General features: G+C 53.4%; 1 protein-coding gene across 1 annotated transcript in view; it reads left to right on the top strand.

Moving 5' to 3' along the window:
- LOC149521180 (basement membrane-specific heparan sulfate proteoglycan core protein-like) overlaps positions 1–5,609 on the top strand; it is a 63,214-nt gene extending 57,605 nt beyond the window's left edge. The window contains exons 6-7 of the mRNA XM_089774368.1: positions 328–334; positions 5,182–5,609. Of these exons, the coding sequence (XP_089630494.1) occupies positions 328–334; positions 5,182–5,609 (435 nt within the window). The remainder of the gene's footprint in view (positions 1–327; positions 335–5,181) is intronic.
- The last annotated feature ends 9,598 nt before the right edge of the window (positions 5,610–15,207 follow it).

Here is a 15,207-nt window from a genome sequence, read left to right on the forward strand (position 1 = left end):
TATTCTTCCACAAACACATTAAATTACCCTCTGTTACAACTTGTTGCTTATTCTGGGACTTGGAGCCTGCGGTGGGAGGCTGCTTCTTCCTCATCAATATCCTCATCATCCACATTGCCCACTTCTTCTCCTAGAGCCAGGGAACTGTCTAGTTCTGTGAAGGGCCTTGGATTCTCCCCACAAGGTGACCCCTTAGGGCTAGAAACACCCGTCTCATTGTGGAGGAGGAGACCCCAGTCTGAGAAACACCCACAGGGTCTGAAGAGGCTGGGAGGGTTACAGCTGCCGTGTCACAGTCCAAGCCCTGCAGTGACTGTGCTGTTGAAGATGGAGGGTTTGAGCTGGGTCACAGTAAAGATTGTCCCATGTGGAGAACCACTCCCAATCTCTTGCATCCAGTCCAGTAAACTAAACTCCAATCAGAACAACTCTTCATCCCTCTCTGGGCTCCATAATCTGTAGGCCATTCGCCCTCTCCTGGGATCTGCAGGGTCCTCATCTGGTCCTGAACAGACCAATGACTCCGAGGACTTTCTCCCAAACTCAGCAGCCCTTCTCCTCCATCTGTTGGAGGATCCCGTCCACCATTCCTAGGGGTGGACCCAGGGCACTGTGGTGAGAAGCTAAGATCTTAGATGCCTCCGAGCTTCCTTAGATGCTTTTGAACCTTGGATTTCCTCTGGGCATATCCCCTTGGCCTTCCCCAGGCTGTTTGCGTGGAGCATCTCCCAGACCTCGCCTCCAGCCTCCAAAGATCAGAGAGGGACAGGAGACCTTCTCCTCATCCTCCATCTGACCTGGGCTGGCCCCCTTTCTGCTCCCTTTCCCCCCAGCCCTTTCCCATCCAGGCTCCATCTCCAGTTGGGCATGGCCCGGCGTCCAGCTCCTGTTCCCCAGAGCAGGGTCAGTCCCATCCCACAGGGTCAGGTTTGGGGACTGGAAACCCGCCCAAGCCCCGTCTCTCGCTGTCTGTGCCAAAGTTCCCTGCCACTCAGCAGAACTTCCCAATGTTATTTTTAAACACACGGCAGGGCCCCAACTGGATCTGGGCCTGGCTGGAGAGTTGTCACCAATCCCTCGCTGGGGTCAGTGTGTTGCGTCTCCTGCAGTCCATGGGGCCTGGCGTAAGCTAGAGTAATTCAGCTGAGTTTCCTTTACCCCAGCTGAATTCCTGGCCCAACCTCAGAGCTGTCAGTCACTAGGGGTTGCTGGTTTAGCTCCTCCCACCCAGCATCAGCAGTGGAAAATTGGCAGCCGTCCCCCACACGCCCTGTGCAGCGAGCACCGAATTCGGTCACGCCGCCGAGCGGAGCGGTGACCACACCTGAGGCTGTGACCTCCTCTGCCTGTCTGAATCACCGGCCAGGGTCCCATCCCCCCTATGGTCAGGTGGGGCCAGTTGCTGAGCTGAGAACCCAGCTCCCAGCCCAGAGCGACCGGCTCAGCATGGTGCTGCCTCTGCTCCTGCCTCTGCTGGGTAAGTGTCCCCTCTCGGCCCCGGCTCCTCTGTGTGTCTGTCTGGAGATTCCCCCTTCACGGCCCATATTCCCCCTCCACACCCCATCCCTGCTCCATATTTCTTACCCCCATTTCTCTCTTCTCCTCCAGCCTCGCTCCAGAGTCTCCCCAAGCTGGTGACCCCCGCAGGTAACGACGTCTCCTGGCCTTGCTGAGATGCTTGTGGTGGGTGGGAGGACTCAGTCAGTGGGGCTGGGGATCCCCTGCCTCTCACATGGGGTGTTTGAAATTGAAGGGAAGGGGATTCCCAGGTCCCCTGTGTAATCCCCTGGGTGGGTCCAGCTGCCCATTTCCTATGGAAACTGCAGCTGCAGTTCCAGTCCAGAGAATCACATCCTTGGGGGCAGAAGAGCAGCCCCAGCTGATGGCTACTTGGGTGTCTCTTCAGTGGGTCCCAGCCCAGGCCATAGGGGACAAACTGCCCCCATCTCCATGGGCACTACCCAGCCCCTCACTGACAGTCCCAGCACAGAGAGTGAGGGCTGGATGGACCATGCAATGGAGCTCCCACCTCCCCATGCCACTGACAGCCCTAGGCAGGACCCATCAGTTTGGGGCTGTGTGTGGAGGGGGGGTCTCTCTGCCCCAGCTCTGGGCTGCCACAGAGGTCTCAGGGCCAGGGGCACAGACCCAGCATCACCATCCAAGCCCTAGGAGCAGGTTTTGCAGAGACCCCAAAGGATAATCTCCCTTCCCCATGTCCTGCCAACCCTCCTCATTTCTCCAAAGTGCCTTCTAGCTATTGCTGTGGGGCTTGGTGTTGAAGCATTGGCAGATACTGCCCTTCCTGTTTTGGCCTCCTGCTCCCCCCAGAGTGTGGGGATCTGGAGCTGCACTGGAGAATGAAGGATCCTCCCGATGTGCCCTCACCCCTGCCCGGGATGGAGAGGGGGCAGCCTGTGGATACTGGGACAGAAGGAAACTTCCCACACAGCTCCTGACACCCCTTGTCTCTGGTGAGACAGGCCAATTGTATCCTGATTGCTCCTTGGCACGATCCCCTTCCCAGCTCCTCTGTTCCCAAGAGGGGAGAGCAGCGGGCTGGAGGGCAGGGCAGGGACATAGAGGGTCACAAGCTGGGGGGTGCAGGGGTGAAGATGCAGAGACTGGAGGGAGGAATTTGCGCAGCTGGGCAGAAGGCAGGTACATGTTCTAGGAAAGACTCCAGGATCTGAGCCTGTTCAGTGTCACAAAGGGAAGTTTCAGGGGACTGAATCCTTGCCCAGAAGTTCTGACTTGGGGACCAGACTCTTGACAATGGAGGGTTCTTCAGGTGACCAGACAGGGATTCAACACAACCTGGTTCCTAGGAGAGGGAGCTGCACAAATTCTGGCTGGGAATGCGCTTCAGGTTTTCATCTCTGGGGGAGAGAGATAATGGGACACAAGAGAAAGAGAGACAGAGAGCGAGAGAATCAGGCCGTGGTTCATTCGTCGTGGGGTATTTCCCAGTGTGTGGGCAGGTGCTGGGCAGCTAGATTCAGCTGGCTTCTGTTTATATTTCTCCTCTCACTTCTTAATTTTCTGATTGCATCCTGGCCTCTCCCTGTGCACTGACCCCCTGCCTCTGTTCTAGATCTCCTGCCACCTCCTACCCTCGTGGGGAACTCCACGTACCAAGTGTATCCTCCCGGGGAGCCGGTCAAGCTCATGTGCTCCCCTCCGTGCAATGAGCAGGCCGGGGAATACAGATTCTCCTTTCGAAAAGGGCAGCAGAGCCTCCTCTCCTCCACTGCAGAGCCCTGGCTGGAGTTCCTAGCTGAGAAGGGATGGTCGGGGTCCTACACCTGTGCGTACTGGAGACGTGATGCCACAGGAGAGAAGTCATCTAGAAACAGCAACTTCATTTCCATCACAGTGACAGGTGAGCCCGTTTCCTGCTCTTTGGTGAGTGGCTCACTGGGAATCTCAGGCCCATCCCAAAATGCCAACTTTGCTCCCTGGCTGTGGTGAGGGCCCCTCCCTGTATCTCAATCACTCCCTAGTGGGCTTGAGTTCCAGCTCATCCTCAGAGACTGGGCACTGCACTGGGACTGCAGTGGGCACTGCTCCCAGGAAGCTCACAGCACTGGACACTGAGCTGGGCACTTTCAGGGGAGACCCTGAATGAATATTGAGCTGCCTGTATTTTCCATTGTGATTAGTGTCAGGAGAGGGATTGGTCACTGTCCTGTTCCCCACCCCACTGCTGGCACCAACACCCCAGTGGGTGAATAGGCAAGATCCTAGCTAGGCTCAAGGGGCTGGGGCTTCCCTGGAGTCACTGGGCCATGTCCCATCTGGAGTGTGAGATGCTGCCATGGGTCTCCCAAGTCTCTGTGGCATATGGTTGCCTCCTGCTGTAAGTACCCAGTATCCTGGTCTGTGCATTCTGGGGGCAGCTCCCTGACACTCCCAGCCTCAGCTGCATGAGCCCCCTGCCCCAGCCCCTGCAGACTGAGCTGGCCTGAGCAGGAGCTGGCCCCTCAGTTACCGAGCAAGGGAGGCTGGACCCCCTGGGTTCCCAGCAGGGAGATCTCTGGTGCTCAGAGTTTGCATGGCCCTGTGGAGACGTGGTTCCTGGGCACAGAGCTGTGGCTGGCTGGAGTCTGTGTCCAGGATCCCTCCCTCCTCTGCCCTTCACTCGTTCTTCCTCTGCCTCACTGTCCCCAGTCTCCTAAGTAGGAACCATCTGCTTCCCTGCCCCTCTTGTCTTTTCCAGCCCCCCAGCTCACAGTGTCCCCACAGCAGCCTGTCTACATCGCTGGGGAAGCCGTGACCCTGACGTGCTCAGCTACTGGGGCACCTGCTGTTTCTGGGTTCCGGTTCTTCAGGGACGGCTGGGAAATCCACTCCAAGGAACTCCCCTCCCCTCGGGACAGTTACAACCATCCCCTGCAGCTGTCGGGTCTGTCTGGATCACAGGCTGGAGTGTACAGCTGTGAATTCTGGACAACAGTTTCTGGTCAAGAGCTCCTATCGGAGACAAGCAGCCCCATCCCCATCACAGTGACAGGTGAGTCCCCCTTTCTCCTGCTGTTTGCTGGCCCCAGGGCAGGGTATCATCTCACGATGCACCATATGAGAAACTAAGCTCCACACAGGGCCACACAGGTCAGTTTGAACCCCCTGGAATATCACCCCCTGGTTCCTGGTAGATTTGGGGTCCACCTGGAACTCGTTATCAGCCTCCCCTTTAGTCAGTTTAGTGGCGCTCCAGGTGCAGTGGAAGGAAGATGGACTGGTTCAGAATAGGAACTGTAGAGACATGGTCAGAAATGAAACCTGCAGGTCCAGATGCAAGTGGTAGGAAGAGCCCTACCTGGGGAATGGTCCCTTCACCTTCTGAGGGGAGCCAATCAGACAGGGAGTTGCCGTTTCCCCAGACAGAAAGATGAAGCTCAATTTCCTGCTGCCCTGAAGTGCAGGAGCCACCGTGTGAAATTAGGAGCTTTGGCAAAATTCCCACATCCCAGCAGCCCCCATTGTGTGTGAAGGGGCAATTCCCATCCCTAGCCCGGCCCTCGCTCATGTCTGTGGGGAGCCCCCCAGCATCCTGGTCTGAACCAAGAGCTCTGGAGAGAGAGTCCAAGTCAGCTCTGAGTGCACTGAACTGTGGGCACCATCTTCACTTTCTCTCCTTCCGTGTCACTGCTGATCCCTCGCCTTTGCTGCTCCCCACAGATCCCCCTCCCCAGCCAGTGCTGAGTGTGGATCCCCCGTCTGGAGCGGTGAGTGAAGGGCTCCCCCTGCTCCTCACCTGCACGGCCCCAGGGGACACCGGCGAGGGGAGGTTTCATTTCTACAAGGACGGAGTTGAGTTTGTCCCCAGGGATGCAGGGTCTGAGATCAGCACCATGGAGCCCGGCTCTCGCTCTGTGAAGGGCTCTGTGCTCAGCATCCCACGGGCCAGTCCCAGTGACAGCGGGGAATTCACCTGCGGGTACGAGGACAACGTGAGTGGGAGGTGGGTCCCGTCCCTCCAGAGCCAGGCTGGGAACGTCACCGTGAATGTCACCAGGACAGGTGAGACACTCCTTTATTCACCTCCCTGTGTTGCTTCCTCTGAAGGGCTGTTGTTAATTGATTTATCCTTCCCATGCTCATTGTAGAATTGGGGAATGGAGGCAAAGAGAGAGAATGTGCCCCAGGGGATGTGAAGTTCAGCAAGGAACTAATCCCCCATAGCCCATGCTACACAACCCCTGGACTTTTGGTCCCCTTTTTGGCACGAGGAGGAGGCTGCTACAGACACCTCGTGCCATGGGCAGCAGTGAAGGGTTCTCACAGGATAGTTCTTGCCAGGGAAGATTCCTATGGGGGTCCCACACTTGCTCCATAGTGGTCCAGCTGTTCTCATTTGTCCTTCCCTCCCTTTTCTTTGTCTCCTTCATGAACAGCCTCACCCAAAGCCCAGGTTATTCTGTTAACAAGTGGTATCTTGCTTCCAGCTGGAGCCCTGGCCGCTCTGATCTGCTACTGCTTCAGGAAGAAAAGAGGTGGGTGAAATGAGGCCGGGAGCTCTGACCTCCCATCTGCTCCCCCAATGGGGTCTAGCCAATGACTATTCTGTCATGAGCAGCATAAACAGTTTCAAACCACCAACAACTACAAACTAACACACCACAAGGGGGGTACGGAGACCAAATCCCAACATGCCTGGCCCAGGATATATCGACCTCTGACTGAAAAGTCACTGCAGAAAAAGATCAAGTTCTAAAGCTCTTAGTAGCTTTTCAAACATGAATTGGTCCCTGTTTGGCTTCTCTAACACACGATTCCCAACAACCAGCTCTGTGGCTGTTTGATTCAAGACTAACAACCCCCACGCAGCACTAGTCAGTCAGGAAAGAGGGGAAACCCTGCAAATCCGTCCCTCAGATGCTGCCTGAAAGACAGAAAATCATTTCTCACGTCCTGACGGTCTGTTGAAGTGGGAAGGGCCAGGCATTGCCACAGCATCTGAGCATTCCCGCAAGCTACTGGCTCCATGTCACAAGCAGAGAGTGAGGTGCGAGAGCCACAGCATCAACAGGACTGAGGTGGCCAATTCCCCTGGGGTCTAGGCTCCCGCGGGAAGTGGGGGCCAGAGCAGAGAATCTGAGTGTTCCCTTGTCCCAAGCAAGAACTCGTCTCCAGGCCCAACTACTTCTCAGGTTGCCTGGGTGAGTTGTTGGGGTCATGGCCATGCAATAGAACTGAGCGTAGAGATGAGTGCTGAGTCATTGGCTGTGGTTGGGGTTAAGGTTAAAGGAGGAGTCAAATAATTTCAAAGATTCAGGAATCTTCATGGCTCTGGGTGTGGAAATGCGCACATCTATACACACACACAGATATTTTGTGATCTGTTTTCACCCTGTGCCCTGGTGGAAGTCACAGACTCACACACGTACTGAAATCAACAGTCACAAAGCTGAGCTTGGCGTCTGCTCTCTCAGGGTCACACACTGGTGGAGTCATTCCCTCTTGCTCCTCCCCACTTCAGCTCCGTTCTCCTCTGATTCTGTTTTAGTTCCAAAGCCTCTGACAGGCACCGAGGGATCTGCGTCCAGAGAACACGCCAGAAACACGAATCCCGGTCGTCACAATAAGCGACCCAAAGCCCCGAGTGCTGGAGTGGAGCAAGCAGATCAGGTAACAGGAATCGATTTAGAGAGTCAAACCCCCAGCACAGTCCAGCTGCCTTGGGACTGCACGGCTGGAATCTCGTGCCCAGTCCTGCAATGCAGCTTCCCATCTGGGCCGGGGGGCAGAGAACAGCCCCCAAGGGAAGCGGCCCAAGGTTTGTTCAGGCAGGTTTGTTCAGGCAGGGCTGAGTCTCGGTCGTCCCTTCCCCATCACTCTGAACCCCCACAGACTCACTGAGATGTAGGGCAGGGCAGAGACAGCAAGTCTAGTCTTACCCGCTGTGCTGAGCTAGGATTAATAAAACCTTCAAAGGACACTGAGAACAGCCGGTCACCGGCCTGTCTGTAACATTGTCTCAGAAGGGCTGTTCTGTCCTCGGCTTTCTCATCTCCTAACTGAACAGGCCCCATCTGTGCGCCTGTCACATGGCTCGTATTGTACAAACATCTGGTCAGTTTGGTTGCCTTCCTCTGGGCTCTGTGCAGTTTGTCCACAAATGCGATGCCCAGGCCTGGACAGGGGCTCTGCTGGAGTTCTCACCAGCGTCACATTGGCAGGGAGAATTCTCTCAACTGCCTCACACAGAATATTGCTATTCATACAGCCCAGAGCAATGTGAGCCTTTCCGGCAGCAGCATCGTTCTATTGACTGAAATGCAATTTGGGCTCTTTCTCTGCAGTGCTCCTACCTCGCCAGTGATACTCAAAGTTTACAGCCTTTAATTTTTTCCTTTCTACGTGGAGATCTTTGCACCTCCTTGACGCTATCAGGGCACGTCTCCAATTTTCCTAAGATCACTCTCACTCTGTCCTCCAATGTCCTTGTAACCCCTATTTCACAGAGATCCTTCCCCGTGCATCATTCAAGCACTCAGTGCCCCGGCACCCCTCCCACTCACTGTTTCTTTGTCCTCCCACACCAGGGCTCAGAAGTCGCCTACACACACATCGAGTTCTCAGCCTCAGGTGCTCACACAAGCCCGTGGAAGAACAGAGCCCAGCCTGCTGCAGAGGCGCATGTGCTGTACAGCGAGGTGGTGACCAAGCCCACCCGGAAGGCAGCCAGATAAGGAAGGAGACACTGTCTGCATCTCCCTGCATCTCTTCCCCCTCCTACAAGCACCAATATCCTTAACCCTTTACACCCCAACAGCCCTTGTGAGCCATGTGGCAAGGGTGAGCCCAAGTCAGTGGTGTCAGAACATGGAGCTGTCGTGTCAGGGATCTCGTGAAACCCACCGACCCTGATGCTGAATGTCCCTGTGCGCAGAAAGAGTTGTGTGTGTGCTGGGGATGTGCTGTGGGTGCAGCTGATACACAAGGCTGCCCCAGACAAGGCAATGTGGATTGATGAGTGTGTGTAGGTTGAGCTAACAGAAGAGAAGTGAAACTGGCCGGGGTGTGACGCTGGCCCGTCTGATCCCTGCTCTTGCCCTGGTTGCAGAGATTAGCTAAGAACTGACACACTCACAGCTGGAGACTGGACCAAGGCAAATGGGGCTGGTTTGCTCTGTAGAGGTGTCAGACTTATAAAAAGGCCGGTAGTATTTAAATGTTGTGAGATGCCCTTTTATATGTTTCTCCATTAATCTCAGTGATACTGGACACAAAGCATGTTACACGGTGATGTTTAATCGTTTGCTCTAACACTCTGAACACCCTCACATCTGGAGAGAAGCAGAAATGTCTTCAGTGTTTAAATTTGTGAGATGCTTGTTTATTAGCGTCTCCACTGACAGTGGCCACACCCCCTGTCCTAGGGTTATTTTTAAGTATTTGCTCTGAAACTGTGAACCCCCGCACAGCCACAGGATGAAGTGTGAAGTACAGCACTAGTTTGCCACAACAGGGGCAATTTCCTGCCCAGTTTAAGAAGGACCCCAGACAGCAGCCAAACAACTGTGCAACATCAGTGGAGAAAACATTTTGCTGTTTCCTGCCCTGACCCATGAAGTGGACACAAACATGCAATCTTGTTACTGCCTCTTCCCCTGGGGGCAAGGAATTCCCACACACAGCCAGGCCTAGAATTGGTGTCACTTTCTTTGACACTACAATGAATGGGATCCTGAAATTGGTGGGTTTTTTAAAGATGATGCTAGTTACCAATGTCCCACTCCCACCCCTGGTGTGTTTGTTGCACAGTAACCATGTCCATGTGTCTGCTTGGAGCCCCTTTAGGTTTTACTTTCGGTTTCTCCTCATCTCTATATGCAGATCTCATCACTATATTAAATAAACATTGTGTTGTTGCTGCTGTTATTGTTGTTGTTATTATTATTAATAATATTATTATTATTATTGTTGTTGTTATTATTAACAATAATAACAATATATTTCCCCCTTTTTTATAAAATAACTCCCATGAATACATACACATGAGGGGCACAATTTTATATTCTTGCCACACAATTAGCTAGTTACGGTGCTGGGGAGAAATGTTCCAGTCCCTGCCATAGGCCAGGTCCAGTCCCACTCCTCAGGCCTGCTCGATCCCAGTGTGTCTGTGAGACTCCTCAACAGACTGGCTGCCACTGAGAGCACTTGGCTGTTCTGTGTTTGGGATCTGCCACATTGTGCAAACTGATCATTTTCCCTTATTTGTGATAGAATTTCCCAAAGGGAACTAGGTGTTTGGGCCCAGGCAGTGAGCCACAACTTCCACAGAACTATCTGCACTCTGTTTCCAAGGCCAGTGTTAGTTTTCATGGCAAGTGGGACCCTCTTGGATGGGATCTATTCTAGCTGCATTCACTGGTACGTAGCACACGGAAAACCCCTTCTAGTGAATCCAACTCTTGGCTTGTGCTGTCACAGTGTCTGCTGCCTGCATGTCTGGGGAGCATGTTCTGCAGTGAACTCTCCTGCACAGAGCAGTTTTTGTTTTCACACATTGTCATTATTAATAACACACATGAGCCTGCCTCTGACCAGAAGCTCTGTCTGCTCACCGAAAGTCACAGCTCTGCTGAGTTTCCTGCATTCTGGGCTAGATTACTCCATGAAGTTTTCTGTTTTTTGCACACCTGTAGAAAACTCTCTCTCTCCAAGGGCTCATTTCTTTGACTTGCCATTTTCTTCATATTTAGTCAGTATGGGTACATCTACACTAGCTCATTAGTTTGAGGTAGGTAGGTAAATGAGGGCAACCGGAGTTGCAAATGAAGCCCGGGATTTAAATATCCCCGGCTTCATTTGCATGTTTCCGGGTGCCGCCATTTTTAAATCCTCCTTAGTCCGAACTAACTGCCCGGGGCTAGACGTGGCAGTTAAACGTTAATTCGAACTAACTCATTGGTTCAAATTAACTGTTAGTCCTCATTCCACAAGGACTAATAGTTAATTTGAACGAAGGAGTTAGTTTGAATGAACGTTTAACTGCCGCGTCTAGCCGTGGGCAGTTAGTTTGGACTAAGGGGGATTTAAAAATGGCAGCACCCGGGACGATGCAAATGAAGCCGGGGATATTTAAATCCTGGGCTTCCTTTGCAACTCTGGTTGCCCTCATTTGCCTACCTAGCTTGAACTAACGAGCTAGTGTAGACATACCCTATTTGATTTCCTGCTTTCCCTTTCCTCACACTTAAAATCGCTATAAATGTCCAAAATTTCCACAGCCGACATTTTGTCTCCTCTGCTCCTATGACTGCTACATTCACTTCAATGTACATTCACTTCCACAAGGCATACAGCTAGTTCGGATAGGAAGCCTAATCCGAACTAGCTAGTCCGTGCCGTGTGTAGCCGCGTGGCACAGGGTCCGACCTAGCCGGCATTTAAAAATGGCGCCGGCCGGCTTTATGCAAACGAAGCCCGGGAAATTCAAATCCCGGGCTTCATTTGCAACTCCGTATGACTACATTAACCCCCCTAGTTCAGACTAGGGGGGTAGTGTAGACATACCCTAAGTCTGGTAGCACTTTAAAGACTAACAAAACATGCAGATGGTATCATGAGCTTTGGGATGCCATGTACATGTTCTGTTAGTCTTTAAAGTGCGACCAGACCATTTGTTGTTTTTTCAGTTTATCCTCTACACACTCACTCGGCTACCCCTCTGTAGCTTTTATTCACAGTGTTGTCAGTTTTATTCTCATTTACCACTTCTGACATCATGTCATCATCATGGGATCCATTAAATAACAAACCAGCCAATAAATAAATTGCCTAGGGAGGTTGTGGAATCTCCATCACTGGGGCTATTTAAGAGCAGGTTAGACAGACACTTGTCAGGGATGATCTAAGTGGTGCTTGGTCCTCGTGTGAGGGCAGGGGATGGGACTTGATGACCTCTCGAGGTCCCTTCCAGTTCTCTACTTCAATGAGTTTATGAAATTGAATGGAGATTTTAACACAAGACACTAGAGAGCCTCTGTGGTGATCAGCTGGGCACAGCTACCCTGGGTTCTCCACCCTGCATCAGGGTGGAATTGACTTCATTTTATTCATTTTATTTTTCCATAAACACATTCAATTACCTTCTGTGGCTTCTTCTGTGTCCTGGAGCTAGAAGTGGGTGGCTCCTTCTTCCTCATCAATATCCTCATCCCCCGTATTGCCTACTGCTGCTTCTAGAGCCAGGGAACTGTCTACTTCATTCTGTGCTTTGGATTCTCTCCACAAGGTGACTCCTTTGGGCTAGAAACACCCGTCTCAGCCTGGAGGAGGAGACCCAGGTCTGAGAAACACCCACAGGGTCTGAAGGGGCTTTGGGCACCACAGACACTTCGGTGAGCAACTAAAATGCAGCCGCCTCCTGGGAGGGTTACGGCCCTTGTGTCAGCCCTGTGGTCATTGTGCTGTTGAAGATGGAGCTTTTGAGATGTCACATTAAAGAATGTCCCTGGGGGGAACCACCCTCCTTCCCCTGCACTCAAAGGGCAGTAAACTAACCTCTGATCAGCACAACTCTCCATCCCTTCCTGGGCTCCATAATCTGCAGCCCCATTGACACTCGCCTGGGCTCTGCAGGTCGTCAGCTGGTCCTGAACAGGCCAATGACTCTGAGGACTTTCTCCCAAACTCAGCAGCACTTCTCCATCTGTTGGAGGATCCCGTCCACCATTCCTAGGGGCGGACCCAGGGTCTGTGGTGAGAAGCTGAGATCTTAGATGCCTCTGAGCTTCCTTAGATGCTTTTGAACCTTGAACCTCTGAATTCTTACTCATGGCCCTCCCCAGAGCCCTGCACTGTGCTTCTCTCCTCAGCCCTTTCCCAGCCAGGCTCCATCTCTTGCTTAGCATGGCCCAGCCTCCAGCTCCAGTTCCTCCGAGCAGGGTCAGTCCCATCCCATGGGGTCAGGGTTTGGGGACTGGAAACCCTCCCCCGCCCCGTCACTCGCTGTCTGTGCCAAAGTTCCCTGCAGCCCAGCAGAACTTCCCAAAGTTATTTTTAAATACACGGCAGGGCCCCAGCTGGATCTGGGCCTGGCTGGAGAGTTGTCACCAGTCCCCCGCTGGGGTCAGTGTGTTGTGTCTCCTGCAGTCGATGGGGCCTGGCGTAAGCTAGAGTCACTCAGCTGAATTTCCTTTACCCCAGCAGCATCCCTGCCCTAGCTCCAGAGCTGTCAGTCACTAGGGGCTGCTGGTTTAGCTCCTCCCCTCAGTATCAGCAGTGGAAAATTGGCAGCTGTTCCCCACACTCCCTGGGCAGCGAGCACCAAATTCGGTCATGCCACTGAGCAGAGCAGTGACCACACCTGAGGCTGTGACTTCCTCTGCCTGCGTCAGAGGGAGGGTCCCATCCCCACTGTGCCCAGATGGGGCCAGTAGCTGAGCTGAGAACCCAGCTCCCAGCCCAGAGTGATCGGCTCAGCATGGTGCTGCCTCTACTCCTGCCTCTGCTGGGTGAGCGCCCCTTTTGCCCCCAGCCCCTCTGTGTGTGTCTGTTTATACACGTCTCTCCTTCTCCTGCTCCCCCAACCCTCCCCAGAGCTCTCACCCCCTCTCTGCTCTTCTCCTCCAGCCTCGCTCCAGAGTCTCCCCAGGCCGGTGACCCCCACAGGTAACGACGTCTCCTGGCCTTGTTGAGATTCTCGTAGTAGGTGGGAGGACTCAGACAGCGGGGGTGGGGATCCCCTGCTTTTCACACGGAGGTGTTTGAAATTGCAGGAAAGAGGGTTTCCCAGGGGCCTCCATGTCACCCCCTGGGTGGATCCAGCTGCCCGTTCACAGGCTTCTGCTATGGAAAATGCAGCTGCAGCTCCAGTCCAGAGCCAAGTCCATGGGGGCAGAAGAGCAACCCAGCTGATGGCTGCTTGGGGCATCTCTTTGGTGGGTCCCTGCCCAGGTCATAGAGTAGAAGCTGCTCCCAGCCCCATGGAGGCTGCCCAGCTCCTCACCGGCAGCCCCAGCAACCATAGAGACCGAGTTTCCAACTCCCCATGACACTGAGTGCCCCTGGCAGTGTGCAGCTCTGTGTGTGTGTGGGGGGGGGGGTCTCTGAGTGCCCCTGGGAGTCTGCTGGTGCTAGGTCTGTGCCCCAGTTATGGGCTCCCACACAGGGCTCAAGACCAGGCTCACAGACACAGAAACACCAACCAGGACACTAAAAGCAGGTTCCACAGGGACCCCAGAGGAGAGGTGCTGAGGGCCCCGGGGTTCAAGCGCTGGTAGAAACCACCCTGCCCCTTTTGGCCTCCTGCTTCCCCCAGAGTATGGGATCTGGAGCTGCACTGGTGGGTGAAGGACCCTCCCAACCTGCCCTCACCCCACCCCTGTGGATACTGAAGGAACCTTCCCACCCACTTCTCTGCTCCTGACACTTCTTGTCTCTGCTGGGGCAGGCCGATTGTGACCTGATTGCTCCTCGGCACAAGCTGCTTCCTGGCTCATCTGTTCCCAGGAGGGGAGAGCAGCAGATTTGGGGACAGAGCAGGGAAGGACATTGGGGATCGCAGGCTGTAGGGTGCAGAAGTGAAGAATCAGAGACTAGGGGAGGAATTTGCCGAGCTGTTCAGAAGGCAGGTCCATGTTTTAGGAGATACTCCAAGAGCTGACACTGGTCAGTGTCACTAAGGGAAGCTTCGGGGTGGGGGGATGGGACTGAATCCTTGCCCAGAAGTTGTGATGTGGGGAACAGACACGTGACAATGGAAGGTTCTGCAGGAGACCGGACAGTGATTTTACATGACCCGGTTCCTGGGAGCAGGAGCTGCACAAATTCCAGCTGGGAATGAGATTCAGGTTTTCATCATTGGGGAGAGAGATAATGGGACACCAGAGAGAGAGAATCAGGCCGTTGTTCATTTGGGCTATGTCTACACTACAGAGTTTTTTCCAGAAAAATGGGGAGCATCCACCCCTCAAGCACATTTTTGTGTAGAAAAATAGAAAGAACAGAGGGGTTTTCTGGTGCAGGTGTTGCTCAGTCTATGAAGAAGACCAGGTTGTTGAAAAGACCTCTTTCATGAAAAGGTGCATGTGGACAGAGAGGAGGGTTTTTTTGCACAAGACAAAAGAGTACAGGTGCCCTGGTGCCCATTCTGCCCATAGCAATCAGAGCACTTTCGAGACAGTGTCCACACAGTCTGGGTGCTCTTTCGCCAAAGTGCATGGCTTTTTCAATGAGTTTTTGCAGTGTGGAAGTTCTCTTGTGTATGAAGATCTCTTCCAAAAAAACTTCTTGCACAAGCAGCCTGCAGTGTAGACGTAACCCTTCCTGTAGGGTTTTTGTGCAAGAAGAGGAAAGAGGAAAAACCACAGGTGGCCTTTTGACCCTTCTGCCCATAGGATCAGAGCTGACTTTCGAGCTCTGTAGTCTGGATGCTCTTTCTTGAAAAATCTGATCAATGAGCTTTTGCGGTGTGGACATGCTTCTGTGTCAGAAGATCTCTTCTGAAAAAGCTTCTTGTGCAAGAGGCCTGCAGTCCAGACGCAGCCTTGCTGTGGGGCATTTCCCAGTGTGGGGATAGGTGCCAGGCAGAGAGATGCGGCTGGTTTGTGTTTCTGTTTGTCCAGGGCTGATTTCTTCTCACTTCTCATTTTCTCTTCAGGGCATCCTGGCCTCCCCCTCTCCACTGACCCCCCTGCCTTTGTTCCAGATCCCCTACTGGATCCTACCCTCTCGGTGAGAGACAGCAAC

This window comes from Pelodiscus sinensis, chromosome 30, assembly GCF_052426305.1.
Source record: "Pelodiscus sinensis isolate ZL-2025 chromosome 30, ASM5242630v1, whole genome shotgun sequence".
NCBI classification, from domain to species: Eukaryota; Metazoa; Chordata; order Testudines; family Trionychidae; genus Pelodiscus; species Pelodiscus sinensis.